Below are 24,010 nucleotides of genomic sequence, written 5' to 3' on the forward strand. Positions count from 1 at the left end.
GCCTCAGGAGCTGTCGTGGATGCTGGGGACGCTGCCCAGGCAAAGCGGGAGGGATCCCAGGCCCGGCCCTGTGTCGGCTGAGCTCGGCTTTTAATGTACCAGCTAGACTCTCTCCTGCTAGGAATTCATCTGAAAGAGGGTGCTGTTGGTGGAAACTCTTTGAAAATCACAGCTTTAACCTTAATTCAATCAATACAAAACTGAATTTACATCTCTGTCCCCCCGCCAAAAAAAAAAAAAAAGACCAGCCTACCACCAGCCCTCACTCTCCTCCTTGGGTTTGCCGCTCCCAGATGGACGGTCCCGGAGACGGCCAGACCCCGACAGGTGCACGGACACCCAGCACCTTCACTCGAAGCCCACCTCTGGGAGGACCATGGGGTAGTTTTCCTCCCAATGGAGGCTCTGCGTGGGGGGCACCCCCTCTCCCCCCGCCTCCCATCAGGACGACCCTCCTCTCAGAGGCAAGTAACTCAAAGCCATCCCAGGCCTTAAAAACCTGCACGCAGGACAAGCTATGACCCGGGCTATGGCTAAATATTAACAAGGACGCTTCATACCTGCCAAAGCAAGGCACGCAGGAACACGCTCCGCTTAGGGACTCCAGCCAGACAGACACCTGAGTTTTGAGGACACGGCGGAAGAGAAAAGCGTGCTTAGGACTTGCAGGAGAGAAGGGAACCCATGGAGACAGCAGGGAGAGGGACGCTGTTTCCTTGGAGGCCCTCGGCTGTCTGCAGAGTGGCCCATTCAAACCCCAATAAAAGGGAAGTGACAAGACTCCTGCCCCCCGGTCAGGAGCCTTTTTTTATTATGCAGACACACGCATCAGAGTCTGGTGACGTCCAGCTGTGGGAACAGCAGTAGGCAGTAAACCAGGAGCCAGAGGAAGAGAATAAAATACATCATATCCGGCTGCTGGACAAACTGGGTCAGAGAGTCGCTCTGTGAGCTCTGGCTCTCCTGCAACACGGCTTCGCCAGAGTCGTTGGCCTTCCTGCAGAAGGGAAGACACAGGCAAGGCAGTCACAAGCGGGTCCCCGGGGGGATGGGCCTCCCCTGCCTCCCCAGCCTGCAACCTCACTGCCCAACCGGAGAGTGGAGGGCGTCCCAGTGTCGTCCCAGTCAAGTGGCCCCGAGGGGCGCGTGCAGAGACCCAAGTGTGCACGACCCTAAGGGGGTAAAGCGGTGGGCCCCATTGCGAAGGCGGGCATGTTAAGACTCGGGGCTCGGGGCTTGCTCGGGGCCACACAACTACCACTCCCCCGTCCGGGACACCTTCCTTTATACCACAGTGCCCTTAACGCAAAGCTGGGGACTGATGGCACTGCACCATTAGTGTGTGACAGAGGGGATGTCTTTCGTAATCTAAAGGAATAAATAGAGTTCCCTGATTATAGATCATTTAAAAACAGCCTTCAGAAACAAAGGCACGCCCTCCCCGCTTCTCTAACCCCCCCGCCCCACCCCCACCAAGTTTTTGATTTTGGCTTTGGAACAGAACCTCAAAAATAATCACTAGATTTGCGTCTGGTCAGACTTGTCTTCCCTCTTTTCATTTACAGAAGGTGGGGTGAAAGTGACATTTTGCTTTTCCCTGGCGGCTAAAGCCCAGTTGTCCCTAAGGCAAGGGCTAGGGCCATCATCCGGTTGCAAAGGGGTTGGGGGTCTCTGCTTATAGAAGCCTAGAGCGTAAGCTTCTTAGGGTGGTCATTTGGGGCGTGCGGTGGAGATTATGAGCCGTGGAAACCAGCTCAACCCGGAATGATCTCCTGATACAGAAAAGCGAGGCAAACAGTGGGTTCAACGTTTGCCTTTTGGCCTCGAAACGGATTCACTCGTGACAATGGACAACGGACAGAATTTCTCTTTCTTAGAACCGTTTCTAGAAAAAATTTAAACTCCATTTTTTATTACAAAGCTAATAATCAACGCTCCAGAAACACGGAAAGCATGACTGCATTTCTCAACCTTCTGGTTTAAATTTTCAAGGTCTCTATCTCCTAAAAGCGAAACGCACTCCTGTCCTCGGAGTACGTCATGCCTGGCGGGACGTGAGTTAATATTCCCATCTTACGGCCTGGGAGGGAAACATGTCTTGCCTCTTTTTTAAAAGCCAGACGGGGGAGCTTCTGAGGATTACACTCGTGGGTGTTGGATTCAGAGAGGCTTTCCATTTCAATAATCTAAGGCCTTCCCCGCCCATTGAAATCCGTGGCAAGTATTTAAAAAAAAGCAAATCAATGACATTAAGTGATTCGATATCTTTAAGAGGGATAGGAGCATCTCAGAATTGTCAGAGTTTTCGAGATTGCTCGGGTTTCCTAGGTCCTAAGTGGGCGGTTTTACGCCAACTCGGCAATATCGGACAAGGCCATCGAGTTCTCGAACGGCAAGAAATACTTTCATAGACATCCTGGTATGTTTGCACTCCTTCTTCATATCTGCTCTGATGCCATAAAACTGTAATATCAGCTCAGTGAGCTTCTGAGTATTGTACCTGCAGGGGCGACACAGAAGGAACAGGTGGTCAGGTGCTACACGTGGGGAACACACACAGCATCACGTCACTACTGCCTGTCTCTACCCCGGCATCTATGCAGCTGCGGGGCTGGTGACCCACACCCGGCTTTACACGGAAGCCCATTTTCTGAGCCATTCCCCGCCCATCGACGTTCATCCGTTCCCACTTGCCCTCCTACGTATGTTCGGTTTACATTCGCTTGCTCTGCAGCAGGTGGTTTCCTGCATGACCTCCGACTACGACTATCGCCATCAACAGAGCCTAGTTGTAGCCACGCCCCCAAGGGAGGCTGCACAATTAAAACAGGAAAGGAAAAAAATCTTAAACCCCGCAAAACTCGGACTAAAGCCACCAACCTGGTTAACATTCGGTTCCTTCTGTCATCCTGATCTGCCGCGTTCCTCAACCGAACATAGCTAAAGTGGTCCTACAGTGAAATTTATAAACAAAACCCCCGCAACCCAATTAGTAAAGATGAAATCTCTGAAACAGAAAATGAAACGATTTTAAACATACGAAGCCGAGCATGCCACGCTTTTTCTCAATATCGCAAGCATTTAAGTTCCAAAATCAAACTGCTAACTGATTCTCTACCGGTGTTCCATCCTCTCCCCCAGCCCCCGGCGGGTGCCCCACCGCCCACAACCCGAATCGGGCTGCGGCACCCCCCCCCCACCCCGTGCTTTGGGCCCCAACACATCCAGGGCTAAGTAGCTGCAAAGGTAGACTGGAACCTCTACCTACATTGCGCTTCTGTCTTTGAGGGTGGTCTTTCTGGGTGCGTGTGCGGGGCTGGGTGGCAGGTCTTGGATGCGTTTTTTACAACAAAGAGGACTTCGAGGTTTACAGCCAGCACTTTATTTACATCCCCTAGAACCCCAATTGGACGTCCGGTGGGACTGTGCTCAACGACAAGGTGTGAATTTGCTTGTCTTCTATCCAAAAGTACATTGGTTGCACGGCAGTAATTTCAAAGCTCTGGGCCGGGAGGAGGAAGGACGGGAAGGGATTGGTTTAGCAGGGGCCACGCAGAAGAAGAAGAAATTCCCATACTAACCGATTCCAAAGACCTGTTAGTATGTCGTCGAATGTAAATGCTGGAGTCACTGTGACTAGTCCTGAAAAATAAACACACGTTTTGAATTGGTGCCACCGGGAGCTCTTCGGGTCCCCCTGTACGGCCACCCCCGCCCCAAGTCTTCCACACGTGGGTTTAGGCCAGCTATGACTTCAGGCCCAGCCACGGAAAGGAGCAATTGTATCCAACATGCCCACTTGGGTTGGAGTGTGCTTACAAACAGTAGAATGGATAAGAGAGAGACACATTGTGGCCTCATACACAAGAAAAAAAAAAAGCAACTGAGAATTTTAAATAGAAAGCCGACCACGTAGTTTTAAAAGTCATAGGGGTTCAGGGAAGAAACAGAGGGCCTTCTCTGAGCATCCCAAGATCTGGGAATTGCCAAAGGTCCTCTGAACGTTCATGTCAGGCATGGGCTGAGACCTGCTATCCAGACTCCCTTTCTAGTGCTTTCTAGGCACAAGGCTGCTCTCTGTCCAGCTCTCGGGGGTCTGTACCTCTTTTTCTCTCATGCACGAGGAGGCCGATTTTCTGACCATATCTTTGAGGCTGATGGGGAACGTATCTCTGATCATCTGCTGAAGTTGGTTCACCCAGGGCGGCGGCCGAAGATGCCCAGCCAGTGGCCTGGGCTGTATCCCGGCTCCTGGTCGATTAACTGGCAACCTTAGCCAAGTGTTTTTTATGTCTCGGATCAGTTTCGCTCATCTGTAAAATGGATCATCATCCCCACCCCGACTACTTCATGGGGCTGCGGTATTGGTGGGAAGTACAGTATACACGCCAGGTCCTGGTGGCCCTGTCTTGCCACTCAACAGGAGAACGAGGTGTTGGGGATCAGAGACAATCACTTCCGTTTCCTCAAGGCAGACGTACCACGTGGCCATCCGGGGGTCCAAGAAAAAGGCATCTGACCCACGAGCTTATTGCCAGGGAATTCATATCGGCAGCCTGGCTATTCCCACCCACTGGACCCTCACCAACCTCTTCCCCTGCATTGGGCATGTTTCCAGCTAATAGGCATGAAGCACCTACTACGTGCCAGGCACTGGGCCAGCCTAGGCGAGCGAGTATCACGGCACGGACACGACACAAAACGCACCACAAAGAGAGGAGACCGTCAGGTGCCTGGGCCCCAGCAATGTCCCCTAAGTGTTGACTCAACTCACGGGAGTACCTGGAGACACAGGTAACTCCCACCTGCGGATCCTATTTTCTAGTAAAAGGCGGGTCAACATCAGGAAGGGCTCCTGCTCTTTCTTCTGCTAGCTTTTGGTGTACCTTCTTGCGGGTGGTTTCTTTGTTCTGGTACCATCCACAGGAGGCCGATTCAGGTTTGTATCCCGAACTCCCTCCTCCCAGCAAGCATCATCAAGCGCCTACTGTGTGCCGGGCACTGGGCCGGGCGGCTGAGGGCCCGGCTCCTCAGGAGCCCGCCCTCCACAGACTAATAAGAGAGCAATGCATTTATTTATTCATTCACATTCACCCCTGAGAATGTTTATTAAAGGCCAGCTGCAGCACTGGACCTCTGCTGGGTGCCCTCCCCAGCCTCCAGGGAGCTGCCTCACCGTCTAGGGTGAAAGCAGATGACAAATACATCCTTACACAAATAATTGGAGACATTCCTGTTTGGGTTAATGCGGTGAAGAAAAAGAGTAGAGACCGTGAGAACCTATAAAGGGGGATTAAAAGTAGCCTGGAGGAATCTAAGAAGGCTGCTTGGAGGAAGTGGTTTCAGGAGCTGAAACCCAGGAGCAAGACAGGGAACAGGCTGGGGACAGAGGGTCCTCAAAGGCAAAAGAGCTCGAGGGGCCATTCAAGGATCTCAACTAAAGCCAAGGTGCTTGGTGGGCTGGGAAGGAGGACAGAGTGACCAAGAACGGACACAGATGAGAGCCGGGGGAGACCGGTCGGGAAGGCTCAGGAACAATGGCCCTTTCTGCCCAGAACAATGGGAAGCCCCAGTCAAGGTACAGCCAGGAAAACGCGCTGTGTGTGCCTGGCAGGGAGGTGCCCGGGGCTCTGTCCAGTTCGAGAGCTTTGGGCGAGGCACTGACTTCTCCGAACTCACTTTCTCGGTCACGAGAGGGGGGTGGTGGTACCTGCCGGACTGCAGGTGAAACGGCTTGGCACAGGGGAGGGGCGCAGGGGGCCTCACTCGTTCTCTCCACGAGCACACCCCTGCGCCCTCTGCGTGCGTTGGCACGCAGCCTTCCCCGTGGCTGAAATGCGACGGAATGATTACAGCTTTGCCCGAGTGGGATGGGAAGCCGCCGCCGAGGGGACCGTTGTCTGCTCTACACAGAGGGACGTGCACGTCGCTCAAACCTCTGCCGGGAAAAGTCAACCGGGCCTCACTCCCACACACACCGACAGAACGTTGCCTTTTGAACATCCGCCCCCTCTGTCTCATCTCCTCTGGGACGGGTTTTGCTTGATGTCTGGCTGCAGCAGGCGTCCCAGATGATCGATCCCCCAGTGTTCCTTCCCCTGCCTCTCCCTGACCCCCTCACATCCGACCTGCACGTCCTGGGGTGGCTGCTGTGTGCCAGCTGGGTGCTCAGGCTCTTTCTCCCACCCGGAACGCCTTCTGTCCCTCTCCCAAGTCCAGATCCCACTATCCTTCTGTACCGAGCTCGAAGGACATCTCAGCCCGCAGGTGCCCCCGACCCTCTCTCCACCTGCCTCTGAGGTCCACAAGGTGAAATCCGCGCGTGCCTCTTGGCACCTAACGTGCTCCCCTCGGTTCCAGCACAGAAGAGGGGGCGCGCCTTCCCTCCTGCTTGCCTGAGCCCCCGGGGGGCTGGAGCCACGCCTGCATCTTCCCCTAGTGAAGAGGGACAGCCGTCTGGAAATGACCCGTGGCCCCTCCTCGAGCGAGCTGTGGTGGGGAAGACGGTAGCCTGGGCCACCTGCCCATGCGGGCCACCTGCACTTAGAGCCGGGTCCGGGCTGCACGCCAAGACACGGATGTCTGCCGGACGGTCACGACCAGGTCTCTGCAGGGAGAGGGACTCCGGGGGTCACAGGCAAAGTGGGAACGCAGCGTTCCGCTGTGCCTTGCCCCTCCTCACCTGGGCCCCCCCACCCCCCCCACCTATTTTCCTTTTGTCCCCTGTAGCCCAGGAGCAGAAGCAAAGCGGAGGGGAGATGGAAGGCAGGACATCCGCCAACTCTTCCTTCTGGTTCTGTCTGCCCTGGCTTCTCCCCACTTCCTCCCCAAATGCCGATCTCAAAACAACTTCCCTTTCGCAGCCAGTGTGGCTCCCCCGCCGCCGGCAATGAGGGGTCACGGAAAGAATGTGGGTCACGGAGCCTGACGGGTCTGAGTCCAAGACCCCAGCTCTGTCATCTCCTGGGCTGGGAGGTGTCCCCAGACCCCCCCGCGCCCACGGTGATGAAGCATGGTCCCTCCTACCCGCCTAAGGCGCTGCTGTGAGAACGGATGAGGCACCGTATGCAAAATGCTGGAACACATTAAGGCAGGTTCAACAGTGGCCATGGTGGCGACGAGGGACGAGAAACCAGGATCTTCTGACATTTCAGCAGCTAAGTGTTCTCCCTGGGGCCAGTCCGGCTCACCCGGTGCCCTTGGAGTGACCGAGCAGACGGGCGCTCCGAGCTTCCTCCACCCCCCCCCCCCCGCCGAGACGAGTCAACCGGCCTCCCTTCCTGGGACCCAAAGTCACAGGTGAAGCCAAGTTATTCATGTCTGGCTTCCATGTGACAGCCATGAAAGGTGCCCCCCGTGCCTATGGAGCACATTGCTTTGAATTCTGTGAGATGCTTATAAATGGCTAGGCTGGCTCTCTCCCTAGCCCAGCCAGGGGGCATCCCGGGGCCGGGGCGTCCGCAGAGCCTCGCACACTGCACCGTCTCACACCCCACACCTACTTCGGTTCTGCCATCTTGCTGCCCACTTCCAGTTTCCACCCAAAGGTACTCGGAGAGGGGAGAAGGCGGGCTTCGTGTCCGCCGGGCCCTGCCGCGTATGAGCGGGCCTGGTAACGGGGAGGCCGGGCAGGGCCGGGGAGCAGGGTGTAGATAAGGAGGACCGATCCGTTTCTGATTCTGGCAAATGAATGACCAACTGGCTGGATGCATTTTTGTTGGAACCTGTGTTTCCCTTGCCGTCCGGTCCCGTCCCTGTGTTCCCCCCCCCCCACTCCCCCCCCCCCCCCCCAAATCAGAAACCAAGAATGACATGCACTCAGGGAGTAACTCTCTAGCTCGGTCTCTAGGGGGAGAAGACAGTGATAAAATACCTGGAGAGGACTTTGTGGTCACCCGTGTCTCCTTCTAGGTCCTCTGAGGATCGGACGGTGCCGGGTGCTATAAATATTGAACTTTCTACGTGGTCCACGTGCTTCCTTTTTTCCTTTTTTTTACTGCTGATTGACTCTCCCGTTACCTTTTCTTCTAAAGAGTTTGCTAAGTTTCCCGAGTTTTCAGATCCCTGGGACTTAAGGACAAAGACAACCAAACACAAGTCAGCATTTGAGGCTGAGTGCTGAGTGCATGACACGTTCCCCCCCCACCCCCCCACCAGCGGCGCTCGGCTCCACCTGAATTCTAGGAAGCTAGGGCGCCCCCTCCTGGGGATTCCTTCCAGCACAGCCCGCCGTGGAAGAGAAGCCCACCCCTGGTTAGAGTGCCAAGGCCACAGACTGTAAAAAACAGCATGGGTTTCGGAGTCACTGAGATCTGGCTGTGTTAGTTACCTTAAGCAACCGGCTTTCTTCCTCTCTCTCCCTCACTTGCCTCATCCGTCAAATGGGTATAATAATTATCGATCTCTTCTCACGATACCACACCGGGTTTCCCATGAAGGATGGGCCATACAGTTGGGCGATGCTTGGGCCCTTCACACAACCATCACCCACTTAAAGAGAGGAGCGAATCCTGGAAGCCAGTGGGCCAACAGGTGCAAAGGCGACCCCTGGGCTGGGAGAGGTGCGCACACTGGCACACAGACAGCTTGCAGGATGACGTCTTCCCCGTGCCTTTGCTGGATCATAGTGCGACATCTCTGGCATTTATCTGACAAGGAAGTGGCTTCGACCACCGTCCACACCAGGCACTCCGAAACCCTGCGGCAACGTTCCCGAGTGAAATCGAGAAGCGTGGGGGTGGTCGGAGCCACCTCTCAAGAATCCCTTCGGGGGCCGTAAGACACTGCTCTGCAGGTGTCAGAATATGAGGATGAGAGTGGCCTGTCCCGTGCACCCCGGAGAACAACGCTCCGTGCAGGAATTAAATCTGCTCCCAGCAGTGTGAATGCCCATCCCCCCTCCGTCATCCATGGGCCAATGCTACCTTCTCTGAAAGGCGAACTGAAAAGACTTTTTTTAAAGACTAGAAGAAGAAGAAATTTTCCATTTTCTCGTCTCATTGGGAGGTTTTTTTTTCCTTTTAAAAAAAAATTTTTTTTTAATGTTTAGTTATTTTTTTTTTTTTTAATTTTTTTTTTTCAACGTTTTTTATTTATTTTTGGGACAGAGAGAGACAGAGCATGAACGGGGGAGGGGCAGAGAGAGAGGGAGACACAGAATCGGAAGCAGGCTCCAGGCTCCGAGCCATCAGCCCAGAGCCTGACGCGGGGCTCGAACTCACAGACCGCGAGATCGTGACCTGGCTGAAGTCGGACGCTCAACCGACTGCGCCACCCAGGCGCCCCAATGTTTAGTTATTTTTGAGAGAGAGAGAGAGAGAGAAGCGTGAGTGGAGTGGGGGCAGAGAGGGAGACACAGAATCCGAAGCAGGGTCCAGCCTCTGAGCTGTCAGCAGAGCCCGATGTGGGGCTCGAATCCACAAACCGGGAGATCATGACCTGAGCCGAAGTCGGACGCTTGACCGACTGAGCCACCCAGGGGCCCTGTTTTTTGTTTTTGGTTTTTTTTTTCCTTTTTAAAAGAAGGGACAGGTATCAGAGAAATGCTTCTGTGTTGTCTGCCAGACAGACGTCACCTGTCATCCCAGGCGACAAGCCCTCCTTGCACTCACTTGGGTGCCCTCCTTGGTCTCACTTGGGACAAGTGGGGGCCTGCTCACCGGATGGGGGGCAGCCAGAGGAGGCAGCTCAGAGCCCAGAGAGGCAGACGGTGGCAAACCGTAGCCAGGAACGGAAGCTCTCCCCAGGGCTCACGCTTAGTTCGGCGTAAGGTGGATTGAAATCTACATCTCCCGGTATCATTCCCAGCCCAGGACCCCTTCAGCCCCACCCCAAATCACCTGTCCGCATGCTGGGCACACACACCTTGCACGACCTGCTCTTGGCAAATGACCTTCCTCTTTGCAATGCAGAAGAAAATGAAGCGGCCTGCGTGCAGGCCGCATTCAGTGGGTCCAGGGAGAGGAACTGAGCTGCTAATAAGCCATTTTAAATAGCACGGAGGGGCAGAGATGCCACTTAGGCTTATCTCCCTGCCACCCACTCGGTCCCCTAAAAGATCTGCTGCCCAGAAAATCGCCACAGTTGCTGTCATGGTCCCCCAACCTGGCGACTCTAAGACGTGGTGTCACTGAGGGCCATATCCACCCCGCTGAATCTTGGGGTCCCCTGCTGGAAGGGCCTGCTCGGCCGGGCTGGCTTCCAAGAAGACAGCAGGTGGGAGGGGGTGGGGGCCGGGGACTGGGTTCCTCTCCCTGGGGGCAGAAGCGGCAGCTGGCAGGTGGGTCCTGGCACCTGTGGGACGCCCCCCTCTCTTCTCCATCCAAAGGCAGACCCAGCACGGGTGGCCCTGCCACGCTTGCTTCTAGGCTGTTCGTCACTGAGAATTCTGGTCTGCCCAGCGCATCGTCTGGGTTTGGTGAAAACACCAAGCCACCGCTTCCGGTCCATCTGGACCCTGAATGTCTTTTAAGGCCACTGATACTGTCCCTTTCTCTTGCAGCCCTCCAGGTGCAAGGATTTCTCATTCCTCTGAGCATCTTTCCGCCCCTCACTCAGCCTAGACTCTCCCCTGCCGTTAGCGAGAGCATCACCATTTATCTTGGTGTTTAATTTACCCCGTGTCCACCTCACACCCCCAAACCATCCTGCAATCCACCTTTGTTTCCTTTCCACTGCAAGCCCTGCCAGGCTGCTCTCCAGAATCCGAACATTAATACCTCAATGCTCACTCTCTCCTGGGAGGGAAAATCACAACCAGACTAGTGGCAGAGAGCTGTCCCGTGTCACTGGCTATAGATGAGAAGCAAGGGCCTCCGGGGGAGAGGCTGGGAAGGCTCCTAGGAGGAGGTGTCATTAGCATTGGGCTTCGAAGAGGAATGAGTACTTGCCAAGTGTAGCATGAGGGGAGGGGCAGAGCAGAGTGTGGCGTGCCCGGGAGGTAGGGGGGAGGCTGGCTTGGCTGGAGGGGAGGGAAGGGAGCGGACCAAGAGGAGGAGCAGGTCAGGGTCCCCTGCACCCTCTCACTGCCCCCTCCGGTGGCCCCTCGAGCTGCTGGGCCAGCTGAAACGGGAATACCACATGGCTTGTGCCCAGCCGCTAAAACTCAGAAGTGCGTGCCCCCCACTTCTAAGCCCAGGATAACTGTGCCACCAAAAACCAAGGCCGGAGTCAGATATGAGGTCCCGCTTGGTTTTCTCAGGCTGCAGGAGGCAGGGGCTAAGGTTTGCTAAGTGCTTTGATCGCCGTTTCCAAGTATTACCGCTACGATGCTGGGCCCTCCAACACAGCCTCTTTCTATATCCTCTTGGCGGCCTCGTGGGCAGGGGCAGGGCTCCTGGAGGCCAGGGAGGCCCCCCAGGCTCAAAATCTCAGGAGAGCTCCTCTCAGGGGCCAGCCCTGCCCGTGCCCGAGCCTGAGTGAGTGAGCGCCTCCTTAAACTGGCCGAACCGCCTGCGATGGACGCGTCTGCTTCCCCGTTTTGTGGAGGCTGAAGCTGTGACAACAGCAGAATCCCTGCGCAGGGCCCAGGGTCCCCGCATCGGCGACCGCCTACCTGATGGCTCTCCACAGGGCCGCCCTCTTCGGCCTCCCCTGGCTGGTGGCCTTCTGGAGGGGCTGGGGGTGCGGGCTCCGAGGCTGGTCTGGTGCCCTCTGCACCCCCGTCGGTACTCGGGGCCGGGATGCTGGCCTCAGGGCCCTCCTCGCCCGGCCCCGAGGAGCTACAGCTGTTCCAAGAGACCTCGGCCTCCTCGGCCTCCTCGGCCTCGGCCCCGGCCCCGGCCCCCAGGTCATGCAGATAGTCCTCCGGCTCCTCCGGATCCAGGTCTTGGTGTTTCAGGTCCTCCGAGCCTTCCGCATAAGCCTCCAGAACCGCTGCCAGGGGCACCTCGTAGTGCGGGTAGTAGAAAAGGTCGTGGGGAATGACGGAGACCTTGGACAGCGGCGGGGAGGGCTTGAAGTCCAGGCCTTCCTGGCTGTGGCTGTGCAGGGTCTCCAGGCTGAGGCTGCCACTCGGAGGGTCGGAGGGCAGCTCGCCGTCCGGCCCCTGCGGCCCCGCGGCCTCCCCCTCGTCCTCGCCCCGACGGCGCCGCGCGGACTTGCGCTTGGGCTTCTCGTACGCCTCTGGCTTTTTTTCCACCGGTGCCTCCTCGGGGGCCAAAGAATAGCCTGGGTCCTCTCGCCCAGGGTCCTTGTGGGGTTCCTGCTTGTCCGGCCTCTCTGGGGACTCGTCCGAGTCTTTGCGCTGGTGCGCAGATTTGCTTCTCCTCTTTCCCAACTTCTCAGCGTGATCCTCCGGAACCTCTTCCCCGACAGGTCTTTTCTCACGAGGCGGAGGAACCTCATTGAAGGCCTGGCTGGTTGAGGCAAAATCTATTAGGTCACTGTTGAACTTAGAGGCTTTTAAAGGTGTGCTTTCAAAATAGTCTTCCTCAGCCATAGCTTCTACGGTCAGCAGCTGGACCTTGATCTCCAAGGAATCGGCCATAACCGCGTTGTCCCCGAGGGGTGAAAGGGGACGGCTCTCCTTCCCCCCACCGGCCGCACCCTCTGGCGCCCCGTTCCAGGAGGGACAACTCTCCGAAGTCTGCGAATGATTGATCTTCCTGTCCACCAAAGACTCGACCCCCGGTGACTCATCAGAGGCCGCTTCCGGAATCTTCGGGGCTTCCTGCTTCGGCTTTTCCTCGGCAATCTCAGCTGCCAGGACGTCCCCATCCTGCTTCAGCGAGTCCTTTGTCCCTCTCGGGCTCCCCTCAAAGCGAAGGTCTTGACTGTAGAAAGGGTCTTTACTGCAGGAAGCCTCCTTGTAGGTGTCAGCCTCAAAGTGCACGGTCTTCTTGATTGGCAAAGAGTTGGACCTCCGGTTGTCCTTTCTGGAGGATAAAATGGAAGATTCCGGAGATGGCTCACCAGTGCTGCTGGCCTTCCCCGGGACCTCTTGGAGGGCCTGGTCGATGATCTGGTGCATGAAGTCAGTGGAGCTGTCTGAGAGCGCCTGGCTGGGCATGACACTCAGGTAGCATTCTTTCGCGCTCTCAGACTTGTCACAGACAAATACTTTGGAGGGCGGCGGGTGGCTGGCTTCGTGGTTGACGGTGTAAGCTCGCTCCCCATTCTCCGTCAGAAGGAAGACGGTGCTCTCCTGTTCAGAAGGGGTTTCTTTGATGTGGACAAAGGTGGATTCAATAGGGGCTTCTTTATCCGAATCCACGAGATCCTCCTGTGAAGGAACACAGGGCAACATGAAATCAGAGGAGTGTTTGAGTGCAACGTCTATTCCCCGCCCCGCCCCCCCGCCCATAAAACAGAAACCAGTGTGGACAAAGCCATTTCAGAACTAACACAAGAAGTGCTCTAATTAAGAGATGGGGCTGGTTGCTCCTGCTGAAATGTGAAAACACCAGATATGTCAAAAAAAATAATAATGTGTTTTTAAAAGCTATGGATGCCAAGAAATCTCAATGAATGGAACTCTAGGGAAGGATGAGCCCTTCCTGACTGTCAGCTCCTTCAGACTGGTGGGCTCCTGCCTAGTCTGAGCAGGGACAGGAGAGAGAACTGACCCAAGATAAGGAAAGATTAGCCAAATCTTTACTGACTGCATGGGCCAGTGTGAGGGATCAAACACAGAAGGGCCCCAAATGCAAAACCAATTCTCATCATATACAAATTCTCGACACACGGGGACTTTTGTTAAGTAAGAAACAGCTGAGAGTGAGAGCAGGGCTGGAGAGCACAGAGCAGTCTTGGTGGTATTGTAGTGTTTGGCTCCCAGCGTGCTGGTGGAGAGTTGGCTGACCCCATCCTCAAATCATTTGAAACCAGAGAGCTGACATTAAATAAACCTGCAGTGTCACCAATACTGACTCCTGAGAAGGTCAACACAGTCAGCTCCTCAGTCAGGCCCTTGTTTGGGAACAGGCTACCTTCTCTGGGGGAAAAAGATGGCAGGCCCTCAATCTCTACTCTTATAGACCAAGCCTGGCATAAAACAAGAAGTTTTAAGACATGGAGAAGCAGGAGAATGAGACCCCCAATCAAGAGAAACAACCATCATTAGAAGCAGACTCAAATATGACCCAGCGTTAGTAAATGAGAGAGTCCAAAGGTCATGATTTGAAGACCACAAGAAATACAAAGGAAAGTGGTTCTGCAGGCTGAAGGGAAGTGACCACAGATGGAAGCTTGGGTCTGAAGGAGGGAATGAAAAGTACCTAATATGGAAATTATATGGTCAATACCGACGGCCATTTAAACGCTTTTCTTAAAAAGTCTCCTGACTGTTGAAAGCAGTAATAACAAAGCACTGGCCATTAAAACATATGCAGAAGTAAAGTAAATGACAATGACAGCACAAGGGAATAGGGAAGTGAAGGGAATTACATTGTTACGTAAAAATGCATAAAATACACGTTTTACCGTAAGTGGTATAATAGTAATTCAAGGTAGGCTAAAGTAGGTTCAAGATGAGTTTTATAATCCCTAGAGAAGCTACTGCAAAGATAAAACGAGAAGATGTGGCCAAAAAGCCAACAGAGGAGATAAAATAGAAACCAAAAAATAATCAAATAATCCAAAAACAGGAAGGCCAAAAGAGCATAGCACGGATAGGACCAATGAAATCAATAAGCAGGATGGTAGGTTAAATCCATGTAAATAGTTGAGAAATTCACTAATAAGGTGACACACTAATTTTTGTCAGAAGAGTTAAAAAATAAGACCTAACTGTATACTATTTATAAGAGATATGCTTTTTTTTAAATTTTTTTTTTTAACGTTTATTTATTTTTGAGACAGAGAGAGACAGAGCATGAACGGGAGAGGGGCAGAGAGAGAGGGAGACACAGAATGGGAAGCAGGCTCCAGGCTCTGAGCCATCAGCCCAGAGCCCGACGCGGGGCTCGAACTCACGGACCAGGAGATCGTGACCCGAGCTGAAGCTGGACGCTCAACCGACTGAGCCACCGAGGCGCCCCAAGAGATATGCTTTAACTACAAGCACACATACACTGTGAGGAAAAGAGAAAGAGATACACCACGTCTATACTAATTGTAAGAAAGCTGGTATGGCTATCTTCCTATCAGACAAAGCAGACTTCCAGGCAAAGATCGAAATTGCGGGAAAATACAACTATCGAGCCATCAGGAAGATACAACAGTCTTAAACGTGCATGATAGCATAGCGTCGACACCATAAAGCAAAAACGAACAACCGAGAAACAATTCCACAACCACAAGTTGGAGATTTTTAACCTTTTCCCCTCACACTAATTGATAGGAAATGTAGGAAAAACATCCGTATGTGTGCAGAATATTAGAAGAGCATATTAACCAACTCAATCTAATTGGTATTTAAAGAATGCCAATTCTTTTTTTCCTTTTATTTATTTATTTGCGAGAGAGAGAGACAGAATGTGTCACTACCTAAGACACATTCTTTCGAAGCACCTACGATATATTTACCCAAATAAACCGTACGTTGGGCCATAAAGCTAGGTGCAGGGTCTGGTTACATGGCTGACCAGGGCTTAGCAGAGATTTATTAAAACGAACTAAACTTGGGGCACCTGGGTGACTCAGTCCGTTAAGCACCTGACTCTTGACTTCAGTTCAGGTCACAATCTCAGGGTTCACGAGATCGAGCCCCTGCATCAGGCTCTGCGTTGACTGCACAGCCCGCTTGGGATTCTCTCTCTCCCTCTGCCCCTCCTCTGCGTGCTCTCTCTCAAAATAAGCAAATAAACGCTTAAAATAAGTAAGTAAAATGAACTAAACTCAGCTGAGTTGTTAAGGAAGAGTTCAGTGGGTGTCTAGATTAGCTGGGACGGCCCATCTGGATTCCCTTGGGGGCAGGGACACAGCCAGTGCCGCAGCGGTACACGGTGTTTTGTGAATCGGGACCGCTTTCTCCAGGGGTCATATTTCCTTCAGTCTCTCTCGTCCCAGCCCCAGCCTCTGACCCCAGCACTGGGGGAGATCCAAGGGTAGGATTTGCTGAAGCCTGGCGGTGACCTTAGCTCACACAGACATGGTAAGTTTCAGCCGGTTTCAAACTCTGCCTACAGCTTAAGAGCTCGGGGCTAATAAAAGCCTTGGAGTCTAGTATTTCCAAATTTCATGAGGGCCTAGGAAAACTGAATTACAGTCACCGCCATTTGCTGAGCGTTGACTGTTGTCGCAGGCAGAAGACTGCATACTCCACATCGTCTATTTACTCTTGACCCAACTCTGAAGCGTGGGTAAGATTTTCATTTCACTGCGGACACCTCTCACAGACGTGTACCAGAGACGTTAAGTAAGCAGCTCAAGGTCACACAGCTTCAAGCGGCAGAACTGCCGTTTCCAGCCCATGGAATTCCTGCTCCTAAAGCACCCTGGGAAGTGATCTGTGGTGCAGGGACAGACAGGACACACGCACACAGAAAGGGAATGGAACCAAAGGCGTAGCCTCGGCCTAGCTCTTCGGAGCTGCACAAAGTGGGGCCTGGGTTCCAGCCAGTGGTTGTAAGGGACCCAAGAGCCAGAAGCGTGGAGTCACAGAGAGTGTGGTTTGACCCCAGCTCTCTACTTGGTAGCCGCGATCCTGAGGAGGCCCGTAGGCTTCTTCGACCATCCGTATTCTCATCTATAACACGAGGATCGTGACACAAAGCCACGTCTGGACGTAGGGGGCAGTCAGCCCAGATGCATGCAGGGCGCTTACCTGACCAGCCTCCAGCTCAAAGTGCAGCCCTGTCCCCCCCTGGATTGGCTCTTCATGCTAATTTGGTTCTGGCTAGTACCTCCCATTACCCAACATTCTGTGTTTGCTCACTTGTCGACTCTTTGGGCTATGAGAGCGAAGCCGTACGAGGTCAGGGACCTCATCCATCCAGCTTACTGCTGAGTCGCCCTGAGCGAGCCCAGTAAATTACCAAGGATTTCAAGAAAGGTCTATCGTCACATTGTTGCTGTCACTATTACCATCTCAAGGTTGGGCACGGGGTGGGTGGAGGTTCAATGGAGCCACGATAACTTCTGAAAGGTCTGATTCTGTTCCAAGTATAGTCTGGGATTCTGAAAATAAGAAGGCATGCCTTTTTTTTTTCTTTAAAGAAGACATGCTTTTGAAATGTCATTGTCCTTCATATTTTTTCACACTGGGATAAAATCTGGTAAACTGCTAGAATGTTCCATCTGACGGCTAAAGTATCAGGTGGCCAACCCACATCACAAGGGAACATCTTTTACAGTCTTAGCAAAGTTTGGTTTGGGAAGACGTTGGCAAGAGGGATGGCTGCCCAACTTCCCATCCTGCTTCTAAATGTAAATCATTTACAGTGATTTGTAGTCAGGTAAGCAGCTGACTCCGGATTTCAGCTCAGGTCGCGATCTCATGGTTTGTGGGTTCAAGCCCCGAGTCGGACTCTGTGCTGATGGTGTGCGGGGTGGAACCTGCTTGGGATTCTCTGTCTCCCTCTCTCTCTGCCCCTCCCCTGCTCACACATGCTCTCTCTCTCTCTCTTTCTCTCAAAAATAAAATAAACCTTTAAAAGTAATAAAAAAAATAAATGTAAAGCATCTTATCCATGATGCTGAAATTAAAATGTGCCAAGGCAACACTCGAGGGACTTGAGACCCAGTTTTGATTATTACTGCTCATTTCATCAGCGCTTCGTCTGACGGCCGGCGGGTGGAAATTGTTTCTGAATTAAAGGTAAGGAAACAAACATACAGCTTCCAACTCCGGGAAATGTTCCAGAAACTGTGCCACGTAAGTCACGATGGACTGCTCGTCTGGCGTGTCAACCATGATGTCTGTTAAGAGAGACGCAGGAGTTAGTAGGACGATCAACACGTGATTTTTAAACAGGATCGAGGGACACTTGTGGCTGAAGAGTCCTGCAGACCATTGAGGTTTTTTTCTCTTTATTTTATGCTTGAGAAATTTACGCCCAGGGAGGATGAATCATTTGGCTAAAGTCTCACATCCGGCTGATGAAGAGAAGAGGCGGGATGTGGAACCCAGGATTCCTCATTCCCAAGGCTGTCCATTATTCCCTGCGGTCTGAATTCCCCCAGCGAGAGCAGCCAACTCTCAGCTGGCCCCATCAGCGAGTCTGGTGAGCCATGACCCTTACTCACTGCTGCAGGGAGTCCCAAATCAGCCCAAGTCGTGTGGAAATCAATCTGACAGACAGCCAAGCACCTTAAAAAGGCATGTACTTTCCAACTCTGGTATTCCGCGGATGGGATCTGGGCCCGAAGGAAATAATCTTGAGATGCACACTGAGCTCTATTCAGTAAGAGGTCTGCCGCGTGTTGTATAGAAACATGACTCTTTTTGAAACAACCTCAATGTCCACCAGTGGTAGACCTAAGTAAATTTGGGGACGCCCACTAGATGGACCGTTGTGCAGCCATTAAAAACACATAACAAAGACACAATAGCAGCGGGCGAAGGGCTTAGGTCATCATTAACGACTTAATTCACTAATTAATCAATTCACTCAATGGTGAGTAGAAACAAGTAAACTGCAAATACGTGATGGGGATGACGAGTATGCTTATCATGGTGACCACGGAGCAAGGTATAGAGTTGTGGAACCACTACACGGCACTCCTAAAACTAATAAAACACCGTGTGTTAACTCTACTGGAATTAAAATTTTAAACATTTAGTAAAAAGTCGTAGGTGCACAACTACAGCTGACTCTTGAGCAGCACGGGTTTGAATTGTGTGGGTCCGCTTACGTGCATTTTTTGGGATCCGTTCAGTACAGTCCCGTAAATGTATTTTCTCCTCCTTACGATTTTCTTAGTAACGTTTCTTTTTCTCTAGCTTATGTGTATAACAGTGTGAGTGGGGGAGGGGAAGAGAGACAGAGACAGAGGATTCGAGGCGGGCTCTGTGCTGACAGCAGCGAGGCTGACGGGGGGCTTGAACTCAACGATCTGCGAGATCACGACCTGAGCTGGAGTCAGATGCTCCGTCGACCGAACTACCCAAGTCCCCTATACATGCACGTTAAACCATGGGCAGGGGGCAGTCAGCACCCCTAACACCCGTGTCGTTTAAGGGTCAACTATATACATATACTGAATGATCTCAATTCTGTAAAAAAGACTATAATGAGATGCATCGAAAAATACTAAGGGGTGGAAGTACAGGAAACATAACAATGTCTTCATTCGATTTTCCTGTCTTTTCCCAATTTTTCTCCACGGACGGCGTGTGTTGCAGCTGTAATACAAGTTATTCAAAAGACAGAAAGAGAAAGGGAGGGAACCAGAGTCACCTTCTGGCTCCAGGAGCCTGGGAATGTGAAGGGCCTCGTGCGCCACGCGGAAGGCCTTCTCCAGGTTTTCCCGCATGGAGTCTTCCAGAGCCTGCTTCATGTCAACCAGGCTGGGGTCGATGGCCTTGATCACGGCCAGGAAAGCCATCCCGCTTCTCCAGCTGCCCGCGAAGTCCTGCACCGCCACGCCATACCTGAAGGAGAGGGGCCGCGGTGGCCGCGACACAGGTCAGGAGGTGAATCCCCTGAGAGGTCACACGCGGCAGCCTCGAGGGCCTCCGAGCGGGGCCAGGAGCTGCGGGCTCGCCAGGGGCGCCTCAGGCCCTGAGTCCCGGGAGAGCTGTACGCAGCACTCCCCCTCCGTTCCCAGAGACACAGAACAGAAAGGTGTATGTTACCCACACCAGCAAAACGGGACCTTGTGTTCCCAGATTCCCAGACACGTAAGGAGCAATTCCACACGCTGCTCACTCTTCAGTGGCAGGCAAACCAGCAAATAAGGGTGTGCGATAAAAATGGAGCCAGAAAGGCCCAAGTTCACCTCCCGGCCGTCCCGCCCCCCGCCCCGCGTGTTCCCAGCGCGATGGCCTCGGGCCAGTCACATCTCTCTGGCCCTCAGACTCCTCCGTTGTAACACGGGGACCCCGTCTGGCTGTGACCGCTTGGCAGCTGTTGTGGCAAAGCGTTAGATCTTACCCGTCAGAACGGCCATGGCACGAGGTCAACCTAACGTGTGACGCGGGGTAGCACACGGAAGCCACCAACGATCCCATTTCACAGAAATAACGTCAACAACTTAAACGTGAGGGACAAAGAGAGACAATCCTGCCAGGCGCCAACTTCCTTTGAATGCATCCTGAGACCCCACCCATCTTCCAACGGTGGCCAGTGAACTCTCTTAGAAGAAATCTGTGTATTTAGCAATCATCTGGGATTCCTAAGAAGCTGTAAAAGCGGTACAGAGCTCTCCTCTACCGTCCATGTGGCCTCCCTCGGTGCACCTCACATCACCAAGTGCATCACCAAAGGCAGGACGCTGACAGTGCTACGAGCCATTGAGCCACAGGCCTTGTCTGGATCGGTCCAGCGTCACTCCCATGGGGGTGGTATAGAGTCCAGGCCACTTTGTCAAGGACAGACCCTGTGGCCGCCACCGCCACGACGGAGACCCAGGACTGTTCCATCACCCCCACGGAACACGTCCTCTCCTTGACGGTCACCCTACCTCCTGGCAACGAGCCCTCTTCGGGTTGCTTTATTTTTAAACCACATCTGACAGATGTTTACGTTAATCAACTCTACTACGCTTGATCCCTCAGTCAAAACCCAAGGATCCAACTCTCTTCTTGTTCTTTTTTCTTTCATGGTTTATTTCCGTATACACCCGGGAGAGAGGACCCGACAGGTGAGGGAGTGCTTATTAAGTGCTGGTAAAGCACAAGGCGCTTTCGCGAGCTGACTCCGCGTCGTCCTAACTGTCCTGCAAGGCAGGCGGCGATAAGTGACCATCTCGCAGACGTGGCTGTGATGCACCAGGAAGGCCCCCGGTCTGTGCGTGGCACAGCCGGGTGGCCCTGGGTCGGGTGTGGCTCTCCCCTAGCTTTCCAGCTGTCCCCGCCACGGCCCAGGGTCCCAGGGTCCCAGGGGCTGTCGACTGGCTGCATAAGACCCTGATACAGCACTGCTGAGAGCCCTGGCCTGCTGGTGCGGGGGTCACAGCACGTCACAGCCTTCACTGTTATTGGAGTTTAGTAGGTACAGACTCTGAAAGTCACCCCGAAGCTTAACAGCGAATATGTACGTGTTATAAGGATCCAAGAGCCCTTCCCGCTTTGGGATTAAATGGGGGCAAAGCCCTTTCGATCTCGTGTTCAAATTCCCCCGTCACTTTTCTGCAAACCAAACGTTCTGCGAAGACAGCTCTGTGCGTGCAGAAACTGAAAACGCACAGCGCTCCCTGCTCTCGGAGTCTGTGTGAAGTGACAGGCACATAACCTAATACATGCCGGTGCCCCCAACCTCTGCCCTCTCCCAGGGGGACCCCCCTCCCTCTGCCTGACAACAGCATGGAGGGGGGAGGGAGTGACGGCTTACTTCCTCGTCTTCCTCTGCACCCACGCCAGCAGGGTCCTGATAGCCTTCCTCTGATCTTTCACAGATATCGCCACACTCCTCTCCGCGGTGGGCGTGGGTGGGAAGGAAGAGTCTGAGTCTGTGCCCCCCGAGCCAGGTGACAGGCTGGAAGATGGCGAGTTTCTGCTGAGATTGCCCGTGAGCTCCTTAATCTGGAAAGAAAATGGCATTTCAGACCCCCCGGGACAGACTTGGCGCAAATCCTCGTCTGACCCCGGGCCACAGGGAGCCTGGCTGGAGGGACCAGCACCCGTGCAACTGGGTCTCCACGTGGGCAGAAGATGCTTCCGGTTTTATGTGACTCGTGGTGCCTACCGACACCTCATAGGAAAGCTCACCTCTTTCTGGAATCTCTCTCTTTTGTGCTTTGGCCACGCACACACGCCGGTCTTCCTGACCAGGTTCCACCTACCCCTTTCCTCTCCTGCCTATCGGTCTCACAATGCATGATGCTGTTTCAAGGCCCATGCCTATGTGCATCCTGGTCCCGCTCTCTGGATGTCCCTTCCCTCCATCACCAAATCCCCGGCTACTCAAAACGTAGCTCCTAACATGTGGCTCTTGTGAGAAATGCGGAGTCCCAGGCCCTGCCCCTGCCCCACAGCATCAGAATCTGCATTTCAACACCACTCCCAAGGAATCTGTACGCACAGCAAAGTCCGCGAACAGGTCTAACGCACTCCTACTCATCCTTCAAAACCCAGCTCTGATGTCACTTCCTCCGAAGTCCTCCTCACTCCCCTCCCTACTCTGGGGCAGTTGCCCCCGCTGAACATTCTTACAGCACTCTGCTCATAGCTTGATCACAACCTGCACCACAGGGTTCTATGCTATGGGACTGCCCTCTGTGGTCCCAGAGAGTCAGGAGGGCAGGACTTTGTGTGTGCAGAGCCTGACATAGGAGAAACTCAACAGACATTTACCGAATGAATGGATGGATGGATGGATATCTGGGCCGGATTTAAGGCCTTGCCTTTGCACACAGCATGTTTCCAGAATCTATACAAGAGCTTAATAACAAACATTGGTAGCTGAAGCCTGTGTATAACACAATACGGTTGACAGAGGGCTTTCCCACAGAGCTGACCACTGCTCCCATTTCACAGATATGGAAACTGAGGCTTGGAGAGACAGCCTTCGATGTGTTAAGTTCAAGGCTCCCATAGAACTGAGTCTGTTGTCCCTGAACCTTGTTTGCACACATTCCCCTCAGCAACACAAGCAAGGAGACCAAAGCTCAAGCGAATCACCTTCCTGCAGGTCATTTTTACTCTTAGGAGGGCAGCTAAATAAGGATTTTCTATTTCAGAAGAGGGCATTTTAGAAGCTGAAACATCAGCTTACTCTCTCCTATTCAGGGATAAAAACTCGTTAGCACAGAGCCCGATGCGGGGCTCGGACTCACAGACCGCAAGATCACGACCTGAGCCAAAGTCTGACCCTCAACTGACTGAGCCCCCCAGGCGCCCTGAGACTTGAGCAGTTTTAAACGCCACCTTCAAACTCCAGCCACAGATCCTGTGCTTCCCTATAGAATCTGCGTCTCCAAACAGAGGCTGGAGTTGGCCAAGGACAGAGAGCACACCACAGAAGCCTCTTCCTACTGCTTTCACTCTGGCTCTTTAATTACATCTGCCGCGCACGCGTCGTTTTAGGAAAGTAACTCCAAGTTCGATTTTTGATCACAAGCATTTCCCGGTTTTTGTGACACTTCAGAACAAAATTATTTTCTGAAGCAAATATTTAACTCTTTAAGTCCCAAGAGGATGGCTAGACTCTTCTGGAGAACAGAGCTCGCATCACTATTAAAATCACACGGACTTTGGCAGCCGGGTTTCTCTGGTTCTTTTTCAAGAAACGGAGAAGTCAAAATATATCGGAAGCAGGATCTCCCAGTCTCCCTCGATCTGGCCCCGCTCTGTTCTGTTGGCACTAAGTGGGCTCAAGGAGATCGTTACCGTGCGTTACGGAGAGGAAATTACTTTACCTGGAAGAAGAGAATTATGTTCCATATCAGCCCAAGAACCAAAGAGGGGTTGCCGTCTGCTATTTCCGCTGCGTCGATGCTAACCAGTTTTACCTGGGGAGAAGCAATTTATGAGCTTAACACGGGGTGTAACCTGTTGTTTTCTGATGCCCTCGTGGACCTGTTTCTCCTTCTCGTCTGTATCATTCAGCGCTGCCCAAGGCCACCTCTGGGACCCCAGCGTGCAAAGCGAACGTGATTGTATTTAGTAAACACGTATATTGCATTTACCACGTGCAGACCCTAGCCTCAGCTCCTTGTAAGGACGAACCCGGTTGGACCCACAAGAAGCCCGCAACGCAGGTGCTCCTATTATCCCTACATCTCAGGGGAGGAAGTTTCACAGAGGCCACGTGTAATGTGGCTGGGACACACAGCCAGGAAAGGTCTGAGTCACTCTTTTCAGGGAGGGCTGGTTACGTGTCCACCGGGTCTGTCTGTATGCTACCCTAACAACACCAAACCTCCACGTTCAACGCATTTCTGGACAAACGCAGAACACCAACATCAGCAATCGTGGACCGCGATGGATAATTCTCCATTGCTCGTTACAAATAGCGTATTGGGATAA

At 53.2% G+C, this 24,010-nt stretch overlaps 1 protein-coding gene across 4 annotated transcripts in view; it reads right to left on the reverse strand.

Moving 5' to 3' along the window:
• Nucleotides 1-24,010, reverse strand: part of CLMN (calmin) — a 119,141-nt gene that overhangs the window by 8,134 nt on the left and 86,997 nt on the right. Inside the window, exons 5-14 of one of the 4 annotated variants that reach the window (XR_009264753.1) lie at nucleotides 23,401-23,493; nucleotides 21,375-21,565; nucleotides 19,281-19,474; nucleotides 17,717-17,799; nucleotides 11,555-13,222; nucleotides 7,874-8,070; nucleotides 3,582-3,642; nucleotides 2,881-2,951; nucleotides 2,404-2,500; nucleotides 561-997 (exon numbers count right to left, since the gene is read on the reverse strand). Coding sequence is in view for 3 of the 4 variants with exons in the window: in XM_058740205.1 (XP_058596188.1) it covers nucleotides 829-993; nucleotides 2,404-2,500; nucleotides 2,881-2,951; nucleotides 3,582-3,642; nucleotides 7,874-8,070; nucleotides 11,555-13,222; nucleotides 17,717-17,799; nucleotides 19,281-19,474; nucleotides 21,375-21,565; nucleotides 23,401-23,493 (2,820 nt within the window). In the remaining variant the exon portion in view is untranslated. Of the gene's footprint in view, nucleotides 1-560; nucleotides 998-2,403; nucleotides 2,501-2,880; nucleotides 3,008-3,581; nucleotides 3,643-7,873; nucleotides 8,071-11,554; nucleotides 13,223-17,716; nucleotides 17,800-19,280; nucleotides 19,475-21,374; nucleotides 21,566-23,400; nucleotides 23,494-24,010 lie in introns of those variants that run through there. The other 3 variants (XM_058740205.1, XM_058740207.1, XM_058740208.1) reach the window with 3 other exon arrangements.

Source organism: Neofelis nebulosa, chromosome 7 (assembly GCF_028018385.1).
Source record: "Neofelis nebulosa isolate mNeoNeb1 chromosome 7, mNeoNeb1.pri, whole genome shotgun sequence".
In the NCBI taxonomy this organism is placed as follows: Eukaryota; Metazoa; Chordata; class Mammalia; order Carnivora; family Felidae; genus Neofelis; species Neofelis nebulosa.